The following is a 26266-nucleotide window of genomic DNA, read 5'->3' as shown; positions in this document are numbered from 1 at the left end:
GTTTCAACCATACATTTCCATTTATTAAAAAAATCAAAATCAAAATAAAAAAAAAGTTAAAAAATATTTAATATTTTTTTTAATCTCCTATAATAGTGGGGGTTGCGGCTCTCTGACACCGTTATTTGGGGGTCGCGGCCTGAAAAGTTTGGGAACCCCTGATCTAATGAACACACTAGACAAGACAAATATCAAGATGTATCCATCAGTGGACCAATTGCATGCTTTTCCAGAGGACAAGAAGCCTTCAGTCGACTCCTTCAGACATTAAGCACCCCCCACAGCCCAAATGGAATAAACAAATAAAAGTAAAAAAACGAATAGTCGACTAACGTCAAATTTTGGCCAATCATAGTCGACTATCCAAATCCTTAGTCGGGGACAGCCCTAGGTGCGAGATAGGCCTACCCCCGAAGTTGATCCGTATAATGCGGTTGTTTTTGGCAATATGGAGTTTCTGGCTGCAAATGTTGCATACAATAAACCGACATGGTCCAGTTTTAAGCAAAGGTCGTTTTTGGCACACAAAAAACGGAACAGCCACCTCTTGCCCCCTCCCTCTACTCCTACCCCCTCCACTAACTACTTTCCTGGGGGAAACCCTGTACATCATACATTGAATCCCACTCATGTTGTACACACACACACACACACACACACACACACACACACACACACACACACACACACACACACACACACACACACACACACACACACACACACACACACACACACACACACACACACACACACACACACACACACACACACACACACACACACACACACACACACACACACACACACACACACACACACACACACACACACACACACACACACACACACACACACACAGTCTGGAAAAGTAGGGCACACTGAAGGACAGCTGCTCTCATGGGGAGTGTGAGAGAACACGTTCGCACTTATTTTCTCCTCCGCGGGACATCCGAGGACACGTTATTATAGAAACACAAAGGCTCCTTCCTCACAGTGTCCCCACACCGGGCCTCGCACACAGTCTCACCTCGTCTCCTGCCAAAACACACAGTCAACGACTGTCGTGACACACAGGGCGGGAAGAGAGAGGAGAGGAGGGTGGCAGGGACAGAGAGAGAGAGACAGATCATTGAGAGGGAGCCGAGGAAAGTGTGACAGTGAGAGAAAGAGTTCACTGCTTCAATGTTGTTGAATCACAGTGTATAATTTATTTTACTTTAATTAATAATTTTATTGTATTTTATTTACAGTTGTACAGCCCTGGCCTATATTTTAACAGGCCATTTTAGTTTTGTTTTTGAGGACTGCCTTAGTTCTTTTGCAAACCAAAATACTCTACTTTATACTTATACCACATGCATGAGCCTGGTCTCTTTTGAAAGATGACATTCTCAAGTGTCTGATACAATAAGGAAAACTCACCTTTAGTGCTAATGAAATAGAGTAACATACATAGGTCTGAACTTGAGTTGTAAAAAAACTTTTTTCTGTAGTAGTTAGTATTCCAGAAGTAGTATTTCCCCAGAATGGCTGGAGGCTTAAAACACTCCCGAGATCCAAGTCTTATGTAGTACATGTCCAAATTTCATAAAGATCTGTTCAGAAATTAGTTATTAGGAGTGATTTTGGTAAACTGTGTACAAAAGAAAACGCAGTTTTCTCATAGACTTCAATTCATTCTGCGTTTTTTCTCTTCCTGTTTTCGCTCGTGACTTCTCACCTAGATCGTACATCCCCAAGTGTGTATCACTGGAAAGACACACTCATTGGCTACAACCCTGTCCAATAATTTTCGAGATCGCCAAATGATTGACGGAACTAGAGCCCCAAGAGTCTGGAGTCTCGTAGTGCTGACCAAGGTGGTGGATGTCTCGGGGTCTTGCCCAAGATTGCAGTTCTATGTGCACCACGAGGCCATGGATCAGCTTCTTACCATCTTCTGTCCGTGGTCTGTCAACGTGGTTCAGACGTTTATTGCTGGGTTCTATTCTATTCACATAATATGCTTACTACATATCTATTCTATTCACATATATGCTTACCACTTGTATCTATTGCTATGTCCGCCTATCACAATCACGCAAACTGTCTAACGCCTGTCCCGTCTCCCTGTCTCCCTGTGAGTGGCTGTCTCGGAGTGATGACCGGAGTGTTGGACGTCCCACGATGAAGACCGGGAGGATGCGACCCTATCTGCGCCGCCCCTTTGCCTCAAATAGATCCGCTATCAGCGCTATCTTTAATCTTTCAAAAAATGTCAGTTGCTATCGCTATCAGCTCTATCTTTAATCTTAATCTTAATCTTTGCTATCAGCTCTATCTTTAATCTTTCAAAATGTTCAGTTGGTATCGCATGCACTTATCTGTGTTTCACTACACACATGAGTGCATGCCTACCAACTGTTCACTTGTTTTATTGCAACACTACTATCACCGACATCTAAGAAGGGAGATCCCCCCTCTAAGGTTTCTCTCCTCCACATTGCCTGTGGTGCATTTTTTCCTATTGCTAGGTTTTAGTGAGTTTTTCCTTACCTTCGTGTGGGGTATGTCTGGGAGTGTTGCATTTATTTATTTTGCATTTATTTAAAAAGAAATTTGACTTTATGGTGTTCTTGTTTTGTTCTTGACTTATTGTGATGTTTGTATGTTGTCGGGCCTTACAAATAAATTTTATTTGATTTGAGTGGTATTTGCGCAATACCGTGTACTTTGCGCAAGCCCCAAATATCGGCATGTAACTCGAGAACCGCTGAACGGATTCTGTCAACTGAGAGGGCTATCGACAGGCAACAAATGGGGCTTTAATTCGATATATATATTGTATTACAAAATATGCACAGCCGAGCCACTAGTGGTCACCAAAGTGCCGGTGGGCAAATCGTCCTCAAGAGGGACATTATATTATATTCTATTGTGCTTAACTTAGTTCATATTTAATTTAATTTTACTCCACCTCTTTATTGTATTATATGTCTGTTAATGTCTGTCCGTTAATGTCGCACTGAAAATGACCAAAGAAAATCCCTTGTATGTGAAAACTACTTGGCAATAAAGACCTTTCTGATTCTGATTCTGAAGAACATAAATTAAGAGTACATCTAAGAGTACTGAAGAGTACATTTAAAACCAGCTTGATGCGCATTCGGGTCCTACAGTATGTGTCAAATGTACACGTATGGAGTTATACAACCTACACTGTTATTGACCGCTTGGAGGCGGAGGCCCCTGGTTACTAGGGATGTGGCCATATGAGATTTTGGTGGCACAATTATTGGGAATGTCACGGTTTGTTGCAGTTTTCACGATTATCAACACAATGGAAGGAAAAAGACACACAATCTGACATGACATGATGTTCTTGAAGATTAAATATGCCACAGCATATTTGGCTTCGTCTTGTTTGATGAGGGAGCATATTTCATTGACTTGGCAAAGGTTGGTTATACTGCAGTTGCATGAGGATCAGAGGCGCCCCGGGATCAGAGATCATTTTAGGCTAAAAGTTCATTTAAAAAGATAATTAGATGAATCCATGTCAGAGAGAGAGAGACCTATATGAGACTTAATGATGCAGCTGGTTTGGAAACAAAAGTAAACACTATCCACAAAGGGTTTGCGCAGCTTTTTCCGACGCAAAGCCAGTGCATATCGCTCTGAAACTCTGTTTGGTATCCACAAAGGACGCGCAACGGGTGAAATGAGGTGGCAACTGCGTTCCATCAGCATTGCATCCGGTGCAATTGGCGCGTATTTAAATGAGGTAATAGGGGCGGAACATGTCCCCTTTCTATGTAAATGAGCCTCGTCGAAATCCGCTTGGTATCCACAAAGGCCGGCGCCAATTGCACCGACCAGTTAACATGACGCACCTACCGTCTTCAAAGACATGGTGGTAAATAAGCACAGATCCCTAAGCGATATAAAGAGGCATCATGCCAGCGTCACTGCCAGCGTCACAGGTGAGCATGGCAGCAGTAATTGTTGCCAGACGCAGGCATCGTAATGCCAGGCGTGCCCGTGAAAGAATATTTCGAAGGAGAATATCACCTTTTTTATTTAATTGAGACCGAAATCATCCGGAGACACGGGTTGCCAGCTCAATCAAACCTTGATCTACTAGATGAAATAAAGGATGACATTGAGCCATGCAGCCACCCAGAGATCCCATGCAATCGTATTTATTATTATTTAAATATTGTTATTTAACGTTGGCTTTCCCTTTTGATTGATTGATTTTTAAACAAGATTTTGATTTTGCATCATGATGCAATTTTTATTTGTGTTATGCATTGCCCTTGCTGTGTGTTTTATTATGTATTCATTATATATAAAGCACTTTGAACTGCAATCCGTGTATGAAAGGTGCTATATAAATACAGTTTATTATTATTATCATTATTGACTGCACTCATGTTCCAATTGTACCACTCATATGCTCCAGAATAAACTTTTAATTTATAATGTGTCGTCGGGTCCATGAGGAGTATAGATGCTGGAAGCAGGCCAATGAAACGTTTATTCTGGAGGATAATGCTGAGGTTCTATTATCCTAACTAAACATTAAATACAACTTGCTCCCTCAAAATATTCGTCAATTATAAAATATCTTCACTGGCACAGTGCCTAAATTGTCAAGAGGGGTGTGTTGTCGCGGGAAAAGTTACTGTAGTACAGTAATTATGCAATAAGGACACTCCCTTACATTTTGTCCTGTACAGCCAGAATCTATGGATGGATTTTGTTGATTGAGGTTTCGTTGGAACACTAGAAAATAGATCTTATAAACAGTGTATGATTTGTTCGAGAAATATAAAGCCACAGGCCGAGATAGCCTTCGCAAAGTGGCGTGATTTGCTCCAAGTCTGGCAGTGAACGCTATTATAAATAAGGCACTAACCAATGTAATTTCAAATGCTTGGTTCTGAGTTGGTTTCCCACTTTAGTTTGAAAGTTGTGTTTGTTATTTAAATCGTTTCCCCTATAAGCAACCTTTTATGAAAGGCACTATATAAAACTAAGTTATTATTATTATTATTATTATTATAAAATATTTAATGAGAAATAACTCCTCTCCTTCACTCCTTTGGGTGCTGGGTTAGGTTATAATTAGGGATGTCCGATATTATCGGCCGATATTGGCATTAAAATGTAATATCGGTATCAGTTAAAAAAAAAAAAAAAAAAAAAAATCTTCTTTCCCCCCCCCAGGCAAGCAAGTAAGAACAAATTCTTATTTTATTTATTGTCAAAAGGGGGGGGGGGAACCCTGCATATATCGGTATCGGTTGATATCGGTATCGGAAATTAAGAGTTGGACAATATCGGTATATCGGTATCGGTAAAAAAGCCAATATCGAACATCCCTAGTTATAATCACAATAAAGAGGTGGTGTAATATAAAATTAAATATTAACTAAGTTACGCACAATAGAATATAATATAATTATGAAATCAAATATAGGCCCACAGGGCCCTCATTCATCAACGTGGACGTAGAATATGTTCTATTTTCACACGTAAGCACAGAATGTAGAATCAGTGCACGCACAGAAATATTGGGATTCATCAACCGTGCGTACACAGGTCCTATGCTCCTCCGTGTTGATGAATACCACTTTGTTCTACCGTCAATGCTCGTGCATGATTATCCATATATGGTCATGAAAGTGATGAAACACCCCCCATGGGATGTGAAATAATGGACTGACCCGAGCGGAACTCTGAGAAACTTCACGGAGATTGTTCAATGTTCACTGCTGTCGAACCAAGAATACACTATCGCGTGTTATGGGATAAATAAAAGGCGGACTTGTAAACGGTGATGTCAGATATCAACGGCTCCCTAAGACCATTGCTGCAATTCTGCCTGGACAGCTCAAAATACTAATAAAGACCGTTCGTTGACCACTGTTTGGCGTTGGTTGTGTGTCATTATAACCGTGCTGTAATATGAATGCCTTTATTAGTTGTGTTCGATTGGCTATATGATTTTTAGAGGCATCTATTTTGTTGTCGGTATTACCGACAACAAAATAGATGCCTCTAAAAATCATATACTATTAGGTAGCCTATATGGATTACATATAATAGCAGCCATAGCCTACTGTACATTATGCAACAGTAACTTGCGCATACCAGTGTATGCGACGGACCAGTGTATACCTTATATCATATCATATTCATATAATTCATATAATACTCTATCAGCATACCAGCATGTAATATGTTCTTTGTTAGAACTCAACTCGTTATTATTTTGCACATAGATTGCAGAAATACGGGAACGTTTTGATTTACATTAAAAGGCTTTGACATTGTAAAACTAAATACGTGGAATCCTGTAAGCATAATACAAGTCATATCACCCACACGATATGCTCTGTGTCCAGAGCATGTATGCTTTTCATTCATTTAAGACACATTATTGCAAGGGTTTTGTAATACACATACACCCTGGTGTCATTGCAATGCGTTTTTTTATTCTTTCTTATACAGTAAAAAGGGGGAAGAACACTATATCGTGGGTGTTCATATGACTTGTATTCTGCTTACAGCTTCGAAATTCCACTTGTTTCGTTTAACGTAAAGCCTTTTAAATATAATCAAAACGTTCCCGTGTTTCTGCGGTCTGTGCGCAAAATAATAACGAGTTGAGCTACGCGGAGTTAATTCCGATAACGCTATATAAACCATGCTGCATTCATTCTGAGAGAAAGATCTATTATTCCAAATGCTATTTATAGGGTTTTGACCATAATTACACTACTGTTGCTATTTTACAATGAACTATAATGAATTACGGTTCATACTGTTGAAACGAATGCACAGAAGCTCATTTCCTTGTTGTAATAATATGTTCTACCACTGGGCGTCAGCTAAGTGTGCTCCGAGCTGTGCGTAAATATAAGCACTAAGTCAAGTTCAAGTTGAAATTGATGAATCCCACTCTTTGCTTAGAAATGATCGTACGCACAGGTTAAGCACAAATCTGTGCGTAAGACACGTTGATGAATGAGGGCCCAGGGCTTTACAACTTAATAAAGAGATTGAATAGAATTAAATGGGATATAAACTAAATTAAATATAGCACAATAGAATACAATTATAAGTGACAAATGTAATTGGAATAGGACATTACAAACATATGCAATGAGGAAAGATAGTGACAAAAACACAGGACGCAATGTGTCATGAAAAATATACAAATTAAGCAAGCTCTATTACATTACGAAGTAAACTAAATACAATACGACATGAATGGAATACTAATGGTGAAAAATACTTTGTGCATAACGTATTTTTACCATTAGTATTCCGTTCATTTCATATTGTATTTAGTTTACTTCATAATGTATAGAGCTTGCTTAATTTGTATTTCGTGTCTATGCCTCATTTCGTGTCTACTGTATGCCTCATATCTGCCAACAGCGCTGTCAGGAGTGCAGACTGCTCCGCGAGCCACACATAATGGGCGTGTCTGGTATCTCATCCGTGCAATGTCCTTAGTGGATAGCTCACAGTTAAGGGTGAAATTCCCACCGCGCAATCCATTCTTAGTGGATCCCGCCCTCTGACTTCTCCCGCTGTGAACTGAGAGACTGAGAGTTTAACAGTTTTGGGCCAGCGCACAGCGCTAGTTTAGTTTTGATCTTTTGGTGGATATAAGGTTGGTATCAGTCTCAACTAAGGCTTTGTGTAAGAGGCACGCACGCACACACAAACAAACCACACACATAAACAAACCACCATAGACACAAACCACCACACACACAAACAAACCACCACAGACACAAACCACCACACACAAACAATCCACCAGACAGGCAAACAAACCACCACAGACACAAAACACCACACGCACACAAATAAACCACCGCACAGTGCTCACACACAAACAAACCACTGCACACACAAACAAACCACCACACACACAAACAGACTTGTCATACAGAACTAGAACTTGTAAGTCGCTTTGGATAAAAGCGTCAGCTAAATGACTAAATGTAAATGTAAACCACCACACACACACACACACACACACACACTGTGACTCATGAGAGGACATTTTACTCTGTGACACCGTTTTCTATCACAATTCTCACAGTTATGGAAGCGGTTAACCAGTTAATCCCGACATCCCTATACTATACTACTATAAATCCACAGCTGGTGCTGGAACAACGGGTGCTTTGTTGTAGACTGTACGCGCGTCACTCTCCGGCCGTGAGACCGACACCGACACGGTATATTGAAGACAGGTGATAAGGGTCAGTGTTGTCGAGGGCAAGGCTCGTGAGTGGGCGGTTGGGACGGGTGGGCAGAGGAAGGACCACAGGGTTGGGGTCCGAGCCGTGTGAGCAGATGGTCTCTGGTTCCCGCCCAAGATCCCATTAAGAAAGATGGCAGGCCTGACCTATTTATGGTACCACCATTCCCTGAAAAATGCAGGGCGGCGAGGAGATAGGAGGAATACATTTACTCTCTATGGTATTTGCAGTGGTATTGTTATAATCCTCACCATTTACTCTGGACATTATGGGATTAAATCCGTTATGTCCGTGGCGTTAATGCGACGGGTCAATTATAGAGGAGATCTACCGTACTGCTGATGAAGTTGGGGGGAGGGGGTTCCGACACGGCAATTCAGGCAAATCCCTTTTTTTTTTTGGTCCAACTACTCACTTCCTCTGCGGTTGTGGTGGCGAGACGAGGTTCTTCTACGAACCCTCTGGGTGATACGGTTGTGTCAGAAACCAATAAGCCATCCCGCCATGCTGGGCCAGAGGAGCTTTTCACTTGGTCACACTTCACTTCCTGATCTGCTTCAGGCCACTTCCTGGTCCTTCCCATCCATCTATCTATCATCAGAATTCCTTCCGTCACAAAGTGCTTATGACGTACAGTAGTCGTTGTAGAAACAGTGTCTAGTTTAATGGAACACAACATTATGGGAAATCCCCTTAGGCCTACCGTCTTCTCCAGAATCAGAAGAAGATAGGTCCATTTCCTCTCTGATGCGTTCAGCTTAGCACAAATTAATGGGAGCGGATATGGATATCGGCTAACCTAGCCGTTGGCCAAAACACTTCTCCCGGAGTTTTAAGCTAGGCTAGCTGATCCACATCCACTTCCGCTCATTTGTGCTAAGCTAAGCTAAGCTGGGCTAGCTAGTAACACACGCCGCTCCCTTTCATTTTGAACATAAACCTACACTGGAGGCAGTTCGTGTGTGAATGTGATACTAAATATTTGACGAGGCTACAGAGTGGAAGTGATGGCAACACAAAAAGCGACGGCGGCCGGCAGAGGAGCAGCAGCAATTCATGAGAAAGGATCAATCATTTCTCCCCTGGCTTTTCTACGGCACACAAGGTGACACTGACCCTAATCGAAATTGGATATATGGGTGTGTGTGTGCGTGTGCGTGTGCGTGTGCGCGCGCACACGCGCGTGTGTGTGTGTGTGTGTGTGTGTGTGTGTGTGTAAAAGGTGCACGGAGGCTATGATCACACAAGGGCAGACGACTTTGACAAATGACCAGTCTGAGGAAACAATGTATTCTCTGCATCATTTTCTCGCGTACACGCGCGCACGGACACGCACGCACACACACACACACACACACACACACACACACACACACACACACACACACACACACACACACACACACACACACACACACACACACACACACACACACACACACACACACACACACACACACACACACACACACACACACACACACACACACACACACACACACACACACACACACACACACACACACACACACACACACACACACACACACACACACACACAAACGCCTGTGCACACCTGCTCTTTGTTGACTGTTATTCCTGGGTGTGAGTGATGCCATGGGCTGTAATAGCTTTTTCCTTTCCCAGCCAGTGGCTAAAGGTATTGCCCCCCCACCACACACACACACACACACACACACAGGCTGTTGGGGTCCCAGACCAGCTGTTTCTCACTTTAAATGGCTGTGCAGTGAGGATGGATATGTGTTCGTTTAAACCTGTTCCTATCAGAGCAGAGCCACGGCTGCAGGCTCCTCCCCTGATAACAAACCAAACAGGACCGGTCCTTCTCACTGCGACATGGTGTGAAGGACTCGTGGGCCAGGCCGCTGCCACAGATAGATTTGTCTGGTAATTCAATTAAAGCCCTAGGGTACACTTGATCTTTCACTAGCAACAAGGTCATCAAGGCAGACTAATGAAGGGGGGGGGGGGGTGTGGGGTTGTGGGGTTGTGCGTACCCAAGGCTATCTGTCTCAATCTGCCTGCTTGTCTTTCTCTCTCCAGGATCATGGAACAGAGCCTGCATCGGGATTTAATCTCACCTGTGTGTGTGTGTGTGTGTGTGTGTGTGTGTGTGTGTGTGTGTGTGTGTGTGTGTGTGTGTGTAGGTGTGTGTGTAGGTGTGTGTGTGTGTGTGTGTGTGTGTGTGTGTGTGTGTGTGTGTGTGTGTGTGTGTGTGTGTGTGTGTGTGTGTGTGTGTGTGTGTGTGTGTGTGTGTAGCCAAAACCAGTGTGTGTGTGTGTTGGTATATATGTACATGCGCTATTTCTGCTGCTTTTCTCTGCCCAATGCCCATGTAGACTGCCCATTGCACATTGTGTAACTGAACACTGTTACATGACAGTTGCCATGGTAACCAGTCAGGCTGTGTGTGAACTGATCCAGTCAGATCCATGTGTACCGCATGCACACATTCACAAATGCATAGGATTACAACCCACGTAAAAAGTGATACTCATTCACCTACACAAAGCAATCATCAAGGAGCATTGCAGTGACACGTATCATCAGGCTACCCTAACCCTACCAATAACCTTTAACCCTAACCATAACGTTAACCCCAAACCAGAACATTAATTTACCCACAAAGAAATCTGTGCTCAACTTTCCGTAGCATATGCTGCGAATGAGTTCATGAGGATATGTTGATGATATCATGACAGCTAGAAGTCCTGTCAACAAGTCAGCCTCACAACAAGTAGTACAAATCACAGTAACTAGATACCCGTTTAAAACAACCAGAGGTAATACTGTGTACAGTAGATAGTTACCTGTTTAAAACAACCAGAGGTAATACTGTATACAGTGTTGTAGTACTCAAGTCCTGGACTGATTTTCAGGACCTGTGACCAGGGTTTCCGTTAGAAGAAATTGTTGCCGGTCTCCGTGTCCTGCAAGATTTCAATCTACCGGACAAATTGGAGAAATTCCTGTCAGAGTTTTAAACAGCAGTCTGTTATAATCACATTTTTATGAGCTAACGAATTCCGTTATATTGGACATTTGTATTAAGTATATTAAGCGAAGAATGAGAAATTGATTTGCAGAATCAAATTACTATCTCTCGCCTCCCAAGTTGGAGTCCCAACGAAGCGATACGCTAATCCAGCATCAAGCTCCCGCCCCACAGGCTCGCGCTGCAGCAGCTGTCACACCCCCAAATGAATCTCGAGTCGACATCGCTTCACCTCGTTGTATCAGACACACATATCATAATGTTCACACATAGCAAACTGTAGTTGATCATCACATTGCCTCGTTTGCTAGCTCGTCGCCCATGCAGAGAGGACGAGCCACATGCTCGTAACGCATTTGTTGATTTCATTATAGCCTACATTTAGTTACGACTCGACTCGGGAACAAAAACACCCACCCAATAGTATGCAACTGCAGAGCCGCAGAGCCAGCGGCGCTCTCAGGTCCGGTCTGGGGACCGCTCAGCAGTGCCACCCACCCAACAGCTGAATTGCCAATGGCTGAATTGGAGTATTGCACTGTGCGGGCACAACTGTCAGCTATGCGGGTCTGCAGTTGCATGCTTCTCGCAAATCTAGCTCCCGCTGCCAAACCCAAATGAATCTCGACATCGCTTCACCAATAGTCGTTATCAGAACACTACACACATATCATAATAGAACACACATCGTTGTCATTATTAGACCTGCTTGGTGAAGCAACAATGAAACAAATGTAACTATTGTAATACAATTCAAATTGTGCTTAGAGGGAATTATTTTCACCGGACATTATGACCGGAGAGATTTAAATATGTCGGACTTCAACAGATTTTGCCGGGGGGAAAAAAGGTAATTACCGGACAACGGAAACCCTGCCTGTGACTCAACATTACATTTACATTTAGTAATTTAGGGAAAGTCATTTATATTGACTTGTTATATTGTTTGCACTGCTTGTTTTTACTACCTGTACCTCCCCTCCCCTCCCCCATGCTGCTATGATGCCTGAATTTCCCCCAAGGGGACCAATAAAGGAATATCTTATCTTAGCTGACGCTTTTATCCAAAGCGACTTACAAGTTCTGTACGACAAGTCATCAGGAAGGGCACAACTCTATCAGCTGAGTAACAATGTTCATCAAAGTGTTGCGTGCTACAGTGTAGGTTAGTATATTAAGTGCATGACAGTAAGGTTAGATAGGGTTCGAATTTTTTTATCTTTTTTTAATTTCAGATCATGGTTAAAGAAGTGCGTCTTTAGTCGACGCGAAAGATTGGACGGGTTTCGGCTGTCCTAACTGTGGTGGGCAATTCGTTCCACCATTGTGGGGCAAGGACTGAGAATAGGCGGCTTCTCCTTGATGACCCTCCCGGAGCTTGGATAGGAGTGGGTCTGAGACGGCCAGAAGATGCAGAGAGTAGGGGTCTTGAGGGTGTGTAGTTAGAGACTATTGACCGGAGGTAGGCGGGAGCGGTTCTCTTTGCAGACTAATGTTTTCCCCCCATGTATCTTCCCTCCTCCACTTGAAGAGATCCCAGCACACACAGAGACATTGCAGAGAGGTTGCTAGTGTGTCCATTAGTGCGTCCATTTGGTCCAGCGGAGGGGGACGGGGAACAGGAAGGGCCTCCAACCCTAATCTCTGACACTGTAAAGTCTTATCATAATCCCAGCGGCCAATATAATGAGGATGGCAGAGAGCTGCTCAGCTCACTACAAACTGTCTGTCACAGTGCGGCCTAGCGGCAGACATCTCGTCAGGCGGAGAGGAGGAGCAGAGAGAGGCGCCCTGGTGGTGATGGGAGGCCTGTTACTTTGGAAATGGATTCTGAGAAGGAGGAGGTGGCGCAGGGAGAATGAGGAGGCAACGAAGTGAGCAGACAGACCACTTTTCCCCAAAATGTACTGTAACAGGGCATGTCTTTCCAGCTCTAAGGCCATAAGGCCATCTAAGGTATGGTGCTATAGGTGCAGCATCACCATGCCCCCCCAATGACCTCATATGGCAGGCTGGGAGGATACGCTCATCCATACGCTATCCATCCAGTACAATAAACTGCAACAGAGCCGTCTGGACCAGAGCTATTTATTACCGGAGTTCGGAGAGTGAGGTTTCATAAAGAGTTCTAGAGTGTCAGTGGCTTATGATTCACTATGACAAGGTGGCCCACAACAGATGGTCCATACTATTCGACCTGGCTGGTAATAAATGCCTCTGGTCATATATCAACATACCAACGTGTCCTTATGGACGCCGCATGTTTTATAGGATGGCGCCAGGCTTACTGGTATCTATGTGGGTATCCATATATAATGTAAAACAGACAGCATTGTTCGTCCTTATTGGGACCGACAAAACACTGAGCTTTCCCTGTTACAGATCAGGGCATCAAGAAATTAAGAATTAAATGTCCGTTGGAATCGAGAGCCATGGATGCCAATCAATTGATAAAATGTAAAAGAAATTCAAATAAATGTTTGATAAAGTTGGTAGATAGAATAGTTGTATTATGCATATGGCGACCTTGTTCTATGGAACCTGTCATGCATATAATGTCCATTCATTGTTGCATAATAACGAGTGTCACGCATCAGATGACTTGTAAGCCATCTGCGGAGATTGTCCATGTGTTGGAGAGAACCTCAAGCTAAAAGAGACAGGACGTGCAGCACCGCATGAGTGATGGCAGTAGAGCAGGATCAAGATCTGGCTCAGAGAACAAGAGAGAGAGAGAGAGAGAGAGAGAGAGAGAGAGAGAGAGAGAGAGAGAGAGAGAGAGAGAGAGAGAGAGAGAGAGAGAGAGAGAGAGAGAGAGAGAGAGTGAGAGATAGAGAGAAGAAAGAGGTGAGAGAGAGAGAGAGAGAGAGAGAGAGAGAGAGAGAGAGAGAGAGAGAGAGAGAGAGAGAGAGAGAGAGAGAAAGAGGTGAGAGAGAGAGAGAGAGAGAGAGAGAGAGAGAGAGAGAGAGAGAGAGAGAGAGAGAGAGAGAGAGAGGGAGAGAAGAGAGAAAAAGTTGAGGGAGGGCTAGAGAAAATAATAGATTAATACAGGGAGGGAAAGAGGCTTTAACTCATACCAAGAAAATAGCCACAGCGACAACCTCTAACCTACTGCACAAACACCAAATGTTCGCCTCTCACTCTGGACAGATAAATCATGCACACGCGCACACACACACACACACACACACACACACACACACACACACACACACACACACACACACACACACACACACACACACACACACACACACACACACACACACACACACACACACACACACACACACACACACACACACACACACACACACACACACACACACACACAGGTCACTTCGGCTGGCTATAGGCTACAGCAGGGTGAGTAACTGTGACACACTGAGCATACTGCAGCAGAGGGGAGCTGTCCAGCGCCAGACAAGACCTGGACACTGATACAGTTAATTATCTCTGCAGGCATTTGTTTGGTAGTGTCTGTCTGTGTGCCTCTAACCACAGCTAATCTTGCATACTGCTGGACCAACCAGCCTACTGTTGGCTGTGGACGCTGAATAAAGAGGGCGATACTACCAGCCACCGGCATCTGCCCCTTTGTGACCAGCGTACTTCTACAAGCCACTCCAGGGCCTACAGCTAATGTTAGCTAGCTTCATGTTGATGTGGTACCTTCTTCTTCTTCTTTCGTGTAACGTCAGAGGTCCAACTCCGTATCTTGTAGCCATGCCCTTAACTCTGGTCCCACATCAAAGAGGCTGGCTTCCGAGGGTGGTTTGTATAGGGGGCAGATGGTCAGGATGTGGTCAACAGTCTGCTCAGGGTCTCCACACTCACATGCAGCGCTGTCTGCCAGGCCCCACTTCTTTAATGATGCTTTAAAGCGACCAACCCCAGATCTTAAACGGTTCAGCAGAACCCATTGCCGGCGTGGAAGATCGTCTCCTGTGGCGCCATCTCCTGGATCCCAGATGTGGTGGTGGATACGGGTTGGCCCAACACTCTCCCACTCTCTCTTCCAGGCTGCCGCCAGCCATCCATTTCTGGATAGGTCCTCAGTGGTGGAACGGAGCATCTCTTGTGCCACCTTGTTGTAGGGGTGGCGGGACTTGAGTCTGCTCATAGGTGCTGTTGTTGTTGTGGTGTTGTGTAGGATGTGCCAGTCATGCTTCACTGCCTTCCTTGCTAGGGCGAGAGTGGCAGCCTCTCGTCGTAGGCCAGCTGGTGCGATTCCTGCAAGGACTGGCAGCAGGAAGACGGGTGTAGCCTTCAGGCATCCAGTGATGATCAGGAGGGCGTTGTTAGTAGCCGCATCAACTTTTTTAACGTGCAGGCTTCTGCTCCAGATTGGGGCACAGTACTCTGCTGCCGAGAAGACCAGGGCTTGGGTGGATATCCGAAGGGTCTTGGCAGTGGCTCCCCAGGTTGTACCTGCGAGGCGTCGGATCAGCACAACCCTTGATGTTGTCTTTGCCCTGACATCTTCGAGGTGTTGTTTGAAGGACAGTGTCTGATCCAGACGCACGCCAAGGTATTTAGGGGCTTGCTGGGACTCCAGACGCTTGTGGTCAGCATATACCTCCAGTTCCCTCTTGGCATCTCTGTTGCAGAGATGGTATGCTGCTGAAACGGTCTTGCTGGTGCTGAGCTGTAGGCGCCACTTTTGTAGATAGGCTACTAGGATGTCCATGTCTTGGTTAAGACCGTCCTCCAGTGCCTTCCATGTGGGTCTTCTCAGCATGATGGCAAGATCGTCCCTGGGTCATCTGCCCCTTTGTGACCAGCGTACTTCTACAAGCCACTCCAGGGCCTACAGCTAATGTTAGCTAGCTTCATGTTGATGTGGTACCTGTAGCGGGAGCATGTCTATGTTCCCCGGGTCCTATGTTCCCCGGGTTCTATGTTCCCCGCTTGCGATAAAAAGGGTCCTATGTTCCCCGGGTTCTATGTTCCCCGGGTTCTATATTCCCCACTCCCGCTACCCGCTCCCGGAAAAGCGACGAGTTGTGTGAGGGCCGACCATGTCAGCTTGCTTCATTTCTCTGTCATAGTAGTGTTCTCAAACGTACACGTTGCGACAAAAAAAAGGTCCTATGTTCCCCGCTACTCCCGAAATAGCGACAGAGTTGTGTGAGGGTGTAGATAGATGGTGCAACATGTGTAATTGTGTATGTGTGTGTGTGTTCTGGATGTAACAGTACTGTATATCTACTCCAGTGCCGTCTGACAGATTCGGACATCAGACGCTGCATGCTTGCGTGTAACAGAGATGTATGTTATTTAGTTAGGCCTACTGGACATTTTCGATGACATAAGTCGATTTTTTTTCGTTTTTGTTTATTTATTAAGTTAATATTTATATTTCGTGTTTCGAAAGTTTTTGAGGTTGTTAAATACACGCTCTTGATTTCTTTAAGTGGCGAGTGACGTCTTTTTCGTTGTCCGTTGGAGAATATTACTTTACTATTTCTCTAATATATATCAGACCGACTATAGCTAGGCTATATATTTCAGCTATAATGTCCTACCAGAGAAACTACCACCACCTAAAACATCTTTATTATACCTTGTTTTATCCATAGGCAGTAGCGCTTTGAAGGTATAATAACTTCGGTGGACAGCACCTTGGTGCTGAAGTGTCATTCAAACTATCCTTACTTAAATATGACTGTGACGGGCGATGACGGCACCACACATGTGAACAGTAACAATGCAATTAATTAATGTCTTGTTGTAATTAGTATATACCCAATGTCATGCGTCTTCTTGAAGCGGATTGAGCTTGTTTTGCTCCGATTTGACGTCAGTTTAAAACCCTTCTACTCCTATGGCATATTTAATTCCGCCTGGATCTTTTCTTTTTATTGTGCGCTGTAGCATTGTCAAAGAGTAATTGCTTTTGCCATTTTCCCTTTGTAACTTCATCCTTTATCTTTCACTATCTTATTTGACGTTACTGTACGATATAAGTGTGTATTAAAAGACGGAGCTGTTAATGCGTATTGAAGGTTTGTGTCCCCGGGCAAGCTATATTCACGTATTCATGTAACTCGCATATATCCTCAACTATCCTTTATCTTTCAATATCTTATTTGACGTTACTGTACGATATAAGTGTGTATTAAAAGACAGAGCTGTTAATGCGTATTGAAGTTTGTGTCCCCGGGCAAGCTATATTCACGTATTCACGTAACTCGCATATATCCTCAACTATCCTTTATCTTTCAATATCTTATTTGACGTTACTGTACGATATAAGTGTATATTAAAAGACGGAGCTGTTAATGCGTATTGAAGGTTTGTGTCCCTGGGCAAGCTATATATTCACGTATTCACGTAACTCGCATATATCCTCAACTATCCTTTATCTTTCAATATCTTATTTGACGTTACTGTACGATATAAGTGTGTATTAAAAGACGGAGCTGTTAATGTGTATTGAAGGTTTGTGTCCCCGGGCAAGCTATATTCACGTATTCACGTAACTCGCATATATCCTCAACTATCCACAACATCACGTAACTTGCATGCGGGGAACATAGGACCCTTATTTCAGCGGGGAACATAGAACGGGAGCGGGCAGGAGCGGGCGGGACCGGGGAGCATAGAACCTTTATTTCGGGAGGGGGGAACATAGGACCCTTTTTTTTTAGAAAAAGCGGGGAACATAGATCCCGGGGAACATAGGACCCGGGGAACATAGGGATGACCCCCCATGTAGCCAGCTAAGCTAACTGGCGTGTGTTCAATGTTCTTGGTTAATGTAAGAAATTGGCTTTGCACACCAAGGTAAGACGACTGTGGCTTGTTATTCATTCAATCAAACAAATTGTGATATTGTGATTGGTTGCATTGCATGTCTAGGCTACTGTATACCATAGTATCAGCCAAGCTGACGTTAGTGGCTATGTTTATCAGTAACATTAACATTAATGTTATGCGTATGGTTGGTTTGAAAGGGTAGTTAGTTGATGATACTGTCCTGATAAAAAAGTTTAGATTCACACATTCACTCATGGTGAAAATAATATGCTGGGTCAGAAGTGTTGCTGCTACTCTAGTGCCATTAGCCGCCAGTAGGCCTATGGTAACAGTAGCTTTGTGGTCATCTGAAAACATTCCTAGTTAGCCAGCTAAGCTAACAGTTCTGGTATCGCACTTAACTCATTGGCTGCCAGCTATTATCCTTATCCTGTAGTAGCTACTGCCACTGCTGTAAACGATGGGAGTTAGTCACCTTGTTTGTAGAGCTAAATCTATATTCTATATTATAGCTATGGATGCAATACTATGGCCCATTTGACATTGAGTATCTATCGTTCAAGATGTGAAAAAGGAATAATTTTTCCATCCATACATTCCCGTTTTATACCGTGGTGAATATAAGTATGGTTTTAGAGCGGTTTAGGGTAATTCCTGGGAGGCTAGTAATAGGCTGCGACGCATATTATACTTAATACATTGGCATTTCGTCCCTATACACGCTATAAAAAAATCAAATGCATATGATCGGTATATTATGTTCCATAATGAATGCATGAAAGGGGGGGGTCGTTTCTGATTAATTGATTGTCAATAACGGCATTCGTTAGTACAACAGCATACGCTGATCAGGGCGATTGCTATGAAAACAAGGCACAATCAAGCTGAAATTGACGTTAAATTGCTCTTACCTGTGGCCGGTGAGATTCCAAAAAGAATATTCCAATTATTTGATTGCCATCTGGTAGATCGTATGTCCATTTGAGCCACGACATAACCCACCACAGCATAATGAATCGGGGGTCCCGACGTCACACAGCCAGATACGTTACGTGTAAGGAATTATGAGATTTGGTGTTGGATGTGGACTCTACTAGGGGTGGGAATCACCAGTTTCATCACAATACAATATTGATTCTTTGGACAACGATACGATATTTGCCGATATCTGCCACAATACGATACGATGCAGGTGCCTGCAATCAATATGAGACGATATCATAAGCCCATTTAACACAATCAGTAACATTTAGATCAACTCAAAAAAGGTAACGAAAATATAATTTGAAAGAAATGTATTTACCTCTTCCAGACTTTTAAAGGAAAAACAATCTATTGTTTTAAATACAAATAGACCTCCTGTTCACTGTAAAGTGCCACGTTTTGATATATTGATTAAGTAAAACATTTTGGAACTCACAACACGCAACCTAAAACCCCTTCCTCTCCCAAACCGTTCCTGCAATTGTTTTATGTTGCATGATGATCATGAATACATTTATTATGTATTGTATTTTTTATGTTTAAATATCAACATTATCTGTCCACCCTCAGTACATTTACTATCAATATAATATACTCGTCTGACTTCATCTGATCTTTTCAAACGCACACACACACTCCCCAGCCCTCACTCTGCCCGTCTGCTGTTCTCTCTATGGCTCTGAACAGAGTTAGCTTGTTGTTAGCTTACGCTAACGTAATGTTAATTTCGGTCTTTAACACGACGTGGTCATAAAGGAATGGCGAGGATTGCAAAGCATGTTAGATGCATTTGACCCGTTGTGGAATAAAACAGCAGGGATTTGTTTTGGGTTGCAAAATAGGCACACTAGCCTTGCTCTGTTTCAATGTCCACAACTGCTGTGTGCTGTGGAGCCGAGCGGATACGACTCCACAGGATTTTCAATATAAGAGTATCGATATGAACCATACGGTGCTAGCTGCCGGAGCCATAGATGTTATGGCTGGAGCTGCGCTTGGGCGGAAATTAGATTTGCCACAGGATTTTCAAAATAAGAGTATCGATATGAACCGAATGCCTATGGCACCAGTGCTACTGAAGTAAATCCATTCATCGCACAGACCGCTGTTGCTGTAGCACGTGCAACATATATCTCGCACTGTTCAGCCCTGCTTCCTGGATGATTTATGAATGGAAATAGCTAATCAAATAAATAACGATCAAATAACTAGTATACTCGTTGTTTGGCGTCCAACGATTGGCGGCCAATAACGAGTATACTCGTCGTTGGCGGGGAATGAGTTAAGGACATCCCGGAGCCGAGCATATATACAAATAGGATCAGGGAGGATGTAACTTAATTTTGGGGTGCATTTGGGTTGGAAGTTGGAACCCTAATGTTCATGACAACATTAGCGCATCGTTTGTGAATCTTTGGTTCTGTTCTGTAGCTATACACAATGATGGCTGTCTACATCAAAACAATTCTGCTAATATCCAACTGGCTTGGGTAAGGGCCATTGAAATCTCATCTTTTGCTATGTCCACATTGCAGATAAAGGCTACTCATGATAATGGCCGTTGCAATTCTGGTAATCCAATCTTGATACAGCTTGAACTGCCTTGGTTGCATTGTTTTTGTTTTGTTATGGTGAAGAAGTATCAATCTCAATGAAAGCCAGGGACGGCATCAAAACGACGGTGACTGACACACATCATGGAGTCACAGCACCAGAGGACATAAAACATGTGTACATGCTACACCCTCCTCTCTACACCACCATGCTGCTACACCCTCCTCTCTACACCACCATGCTGCTACACCCTCCTCTCTACACCACCTACACCAACATGCAATAACCTCCTCTCTACACCACCTACATGCATGCCCACATGGCACACTACTTTTGGATGTGTTCCGCTCCACACTACCTACCACTAGGCCTAGGGCATCCCTATGGACTATATCTCTAAGTTAGACCTTTGCAACACAGGTGAATGCATTTGTAAATGGCATCAGATTACTCTCAACACAACACAAGAGCCAACTTGGCTGTGAAAACGAGTTCCAACCGACTTGGCTGGGTTGAGTCTAGAGTCTAGACCGTCAAACAATTCCACTTACAGTAAATTGATGCGTGCTTGGCAACAGATGATTTGAGTTGGAACTTTGCAAACTGTCCGGGAGATCGCGGAAAGCCGCTTCACTCCCGGAAGATTCTTCACCGACAGCTGCTCAGTAATAATAAGTGACAATGTATTCCTTCTTACTAACTACTGTAGCACACAGGCTGTGATGTTCGGACTTAAAAGGAAACCAATATGAGAAGAAAACATTTGCGATGCTGAGACGGTTACCGTCTCTCGGCAGGGAAAACTCACCAGAACTCTTCCGGTGAGCGTCTGAGCAGAGATCATGACCCCCGCCCAGTCTTTGACGGAGGTCATCCAGCCCACCTCGTTGATCTGGGGCTCCTCCTTCTCATCCTTAGATGTCCCGTCTGCTGCCAGACTGGAGTGAATCACCTTCTGAGCCTCCTGGAGAATATAAGGCAGACACAAGAGACACGGTCAAAGGGGGAGAAGAGAGAGGGGGACGAAGAATAACAACTGTTTTATTCTTCTTCTGAGAACGTTGATTAATAATAACACACAAATTACGTGTGCCCTAAGGACAGAGAGTGAGAGATGGAGTGAGAGATGGAGAGATACATATGGATAGATTGGAAGGACATAGTGGGCAGGCAGCCACAGTTCATTGTAGGAAGAAAGAAAGAGACGGTCAGTAGGGCTATGAAAATATAATATCACAATATTTTCTTTTATAGTATAATGATATTTGCTTTTCCATTCTTTTTTTTATTAAATTTTTTATCTTTTTCCCCCTCCTTTTTCCTTCATTTTTCTCCCATCCCAATGTTAGTCGTTATGCCAATTCCCAATCCCCTTCCTGGTCGCTGCGCACCTACCCCCTACAGTCGGTCTGGGAGAGTGGAGGCTATCACGTGCTTCCTCCGACACATGTGTAGCCAATCAACCGCTTCTTTTCACCTGGCAGCGCGGACTCTCACTGAGAGGGTGTAACATGTGGAAGGATCACACTACCCCCCTTAGATCCTTTCCTCGCTGAGCAGGCGCCCCGACCGAACTGTAGGAGTCGCTGTTTACAACGACCAGGACCCACCCACCAGCTTTCCCACCCCTAACACTGCCAATTGTGTTAGTATGAACGACCAGCCAAGCTGGTAGCAACGCCGAGAGCTGAGCTCGAACCCAGCGTCTCCTGCGTTGGTGGCGAGTGCCTTGCCCACTACACCACCTAGCCGCCCCTTGCTTTTCCATTCTGTCTTTTTTTGTAATATAATTCCCATGGTGCTTTTTCTTTTTACTTATATTATATATATATATAATAATAACTGAAAAAAGATTTTTTTTTAAATAAATTATTTATTTTACTGTATATCATTGATGTAGAAATTGATACCTTTGTATAGATCCATGACGGTATATACATTAATATAGATCAATTACGGTATATACCAATCTGACAGTATTGTGGCAGATCTCACCCCCCCTCCCATGGATATGTGAAGGGTGGGAGAGTCGATTAGGTAGCTGATTAGTACTGATAGAACACACCTGCACATCATTAGTTCACCCACATCTCACGTGCACACACTCAGACCCACACACTACAAAGCCACTAGGTCAGTGAGGAGTAAGTTGAGCGGAGGTGAGGTTGGAGTTGTTGTTAGTGAGAGAGAGAGAGAGAGAGAGATTGTTGTATTCGGAGTTGTGAAGGTGAGAGGTAGTGAGAGGAGAGGTGAAGGCAAGTAGGTGTTCTTTGTGTATTGACCCTGGACCGGACGACTACCCTGAGTATTGAACAATCCCTTTATCTGTCGGCGAGCCTGTTTTGTGTTTTTGACCCTCGGACTGTATCACGACCATTCTTTTACTTTTCCCACTGGATTCTGCCTTTAATTCAATAAATACTTGTATTGATTGATATTGCTCTTGTGTGGACATTTGAATTTGTTTGTATTTGAACCGCGGCGAACCCCACCAGGCTCGTCACAGTATATACATTAATATATACGGTATATACCTTAATAGATCCATGATGGTATATACCTTAATAGATCCATGATGGTACCTTAATAGATCCATGATGGTATATACCTTAATATAGATCCATGACGGTATATACCTTAATATAGATCCATGACGGTATATACCTTAATATAGATCCATGACGGTACAGTATATACCTTAATATAGATCCATGACGGTATATACCTTAATATCCAGTATACCACCCAGCTCTATGGTCACATCAGCCTGGCTGCAAAACACTATCCCATTAAGTGGAAAAGTGGAAGCAGAAATAGTCTGTGTGTGTGTGTGTGTGTGTGTGTGTGTGTGTGTGTGTGTGTGTGTGTGTGTGTGTGTGTGTGTGTGTGTGTGTGTGTGTGTGTGTGTGTGTGTGTGTGTGTGTGTGTGTGTGTGTGTGTGTGTGTGTGTGTGTGTGTGTGTGTGTGTGTGTGTGTGTGTGTGTGTGTGTGTGTGTGTGTGTGTGTGTGTGTGCGTGCGTGCGTGCGTGCGTGCGTGCGTGCGTGCGTGCGTGCGTGCGTGCGTGCGTGCGTGCGTGTGTGAAAGAGAGGGGGAAGGACAGACAGACAGAGACAAGAGATGGAGAGAGAACGAGAGTAGGTGCAGCGCAGTCGCTCCGATGCCGTCGGCACAAATGGATCTGTAAGTTCATTGGTCCTCAGGCTGGAAATATTCTCATGCGGACCGTTCAGCCGCCCATGCTGTGTCTGATTAAGTGAGCACCAATTGCATGGCTGTTCAGTGAAGTGCTCTGCTTTCTGAAGCACCACTGTGTGCAGCTGCTGGACCGACCGCCCGCTCGCCTGTGATGTGACACAGACCAAGCACTCAGCTTCCAGCTTCTGGCACTAAGCACGCTGAGTAAATTGCTCCAACTTTTCTCCCAAGGAATAGTCCTTGATTGTGAGGAAAATCACGCAAGCACACTTGCACACACGCATAACGTATACACACACACACACACAGGTGCATTCATACACACGTGTGTGAGAAAACAACACATATAGAGTAGACGACTTTATTATCCTCCATGAGGACATTTGTATGCCCACAATTACTGTACACACACACACACACACACACACACACACACACACACACACACACACACACACACACACACACACACACACACACACACACACACACACACACACACACACACACACACACACACACACACACACACACAGGTGGAGTAAAGGTTGGCATGCGCTCACAGCTGGTCCCATAAACCATGACTGCAGGCCGCCCAGCTAATGGCGTCGCAGAGAATCCCTGGAACTTCAATAACTTTCTACCCTTTCCATGCCCCCCCCCCCCCCCAGAGGGCTCGTGTTACCCCAGGGTGTGTGCGTTCAGGACTTTACTATGGCCTATACATCACTTTAGACGTGTGACAGACCGCCATGGAGGTGGATTCTTTACGGATCGAGAGTCCAATAGGTGGCTTGGTGGTAACAGTTTGTTTAGATGACCTCACGCTCGGCGACGAGGTGAACGGAGGACGGAACACAACAGGCGCTGTTCTTTTTGTTGTCCCCGACTGACGCTCGGTAGTAAATATTGTACCTGGAAGCGTGTGGGAGCAGTTTGGGAGTTGCACCCACGGGCCAGCGGAGAGCCAATAGGGCGACTGATTCAGATTCAGATTCAGATTCAGACAACTTTATTGATCCCCGTGGGGCAATTCATATTTGCAGCTTCACCACAAGCAACAAAGACAAACAAACAACAAAACATCTCAACGACAGCACGGAAAATAAAAAGAGAAACACTCCATGTGATACAATCCAGCAATAAAAGTAGAAGTAAAAACAGACAACCAAGTGCAAAAGGCTACTTAAAATGACTACTGTCTGTGTTTAAAAGTCTGATAGCCGAGGGGACAAAAGATTTGGCGTAGCGGTTGGTCCTACTTGGTGGGACGTCATAACGGCGGCCAGAAGGCAACAGTGAAAACCGCTGAGACAGAGCATGGAGAGGTTGATTTGTGATGCTCGTCCCCTTCTTGACCACCTGATACGACTGATACGGGTGCTTGAGTGCAATGCCACACACAGCCGTGGCTCCAGTGCAAGAGCCTTTCTGCCGGGGCTAAAGAGCAGTGACATTGCAGGCGGCGAGCCCAAGAGAGTTGCTCTGTCTGTTTTCAAGGGGATTGTCCCATCAAATTGGATTACATTTCTTAATGATACGGCATGGACACAGCTGCCATTTTTTCCTAATTTGATTCCACCCCTATAACAATGCCAATAAACTAGCCCTAAAAGGCCTGACTTAGTCATAGGATCATTATCTGCTCCTGCCTTTGGACCTCTGTATAATGCAAGGGATAATTCAGTTACTAATGCCTCATATGCTCATTATACTGCAACAGCCTACTGTTGTTAGGAGAGTGGTAATAATAATGATCCAACAGCAACACACTGGACGCACGTAAGGGTATCACAATGGTGAACCTGAACACTAAATGAGAGTTAGGTTCTGTCGAACACTTATATATATGTAACGTTCTGGGTTCTCGGGTCTGGTTGACCTGAGATCCCGGATCCCGGCTACCATTCTGTCACCTGTCACTTTACCTTCTTGATTGTATTATTGTTTGTCACCTGGGATTGGCTGTCACTCTGTGGAATGTCTGGTATGCTGACCCTTAAATAACTCCTGTCTTCTCTGTTCCTCGTCGGCTCTTCACACTCTCTCCAGAACCAGTATGCGGCGGTACCAAGAGACAAGTGCTGCGGTGACTTGTATTCTCTTCTATGGTTCTCTATTATTTAGTACTCTTATTTACCTAACTGCTCTATAGTGTGTTCCTGAATAAAGAGGATACACGAATTGTGAAGAGCGAACCTACTCTCTGTCTCCTTATTGCCACCACTATTGGAACTCCACTCTCTTACCTGGTACCACCGTAACATATATATATATATATATATATCATATGCTGTCAGGCGATTAAAAAAATGTATCTAATTAATTACAGGATTTGTAATTAATTAATCAAATTAATCACATTTTAATCGCATAACCATTTTAGGCCTGATATTCTATATTCTATAATCATATTTCAAATGGCATGTGTCCGGATGGCAGAATTCAGTACTGTATCTACAAAACCTTCTGTTTAAT

The 26266-nt window shown here is 44.0% G+C and overlaps 1 protein-coding gene across 1 annotated transcript in view; it reads right to left on the bottom strand.

Moving 5' to 3' along the window:
* Window positions 1-26266, bottom strand: part of LOC311234938 (calcium-activated potassium channel subunit alpha-1a-like) — a gene marked incomplete at both ends in the record, with an annotated part of 336543 nt that overhangs the window by 232362 nt on the left and 77915 nt on the right. Inside the window, one exon of the mRNA XM_084322217.1 lies at window positions 21401-21556. Coding sequence (XP_084178343.1) covers window positions 21401-21556 — 156 coding nt within the window. The remainder of the gene's footprint in view (window positions 1-21400; window positions 21557-26266) is intronic.

The sequence above is a fragment of the Notolepis coatsorum genome, assembly GCF_963971535.1.
Source record: "Notolepis coatsorum genome assembly, chromosome: 9".
Taxonomy (NCBI): domain Eukaryota; kingdom Metazoa; phylum Chordata; class Actinopteri; order Aulopiformes; family Paralepididae; genus Notolepis; species Notolepis coatsorum.
This window is presented reverse-complemented; position numbering and strand designations above follow the sequence as displayed.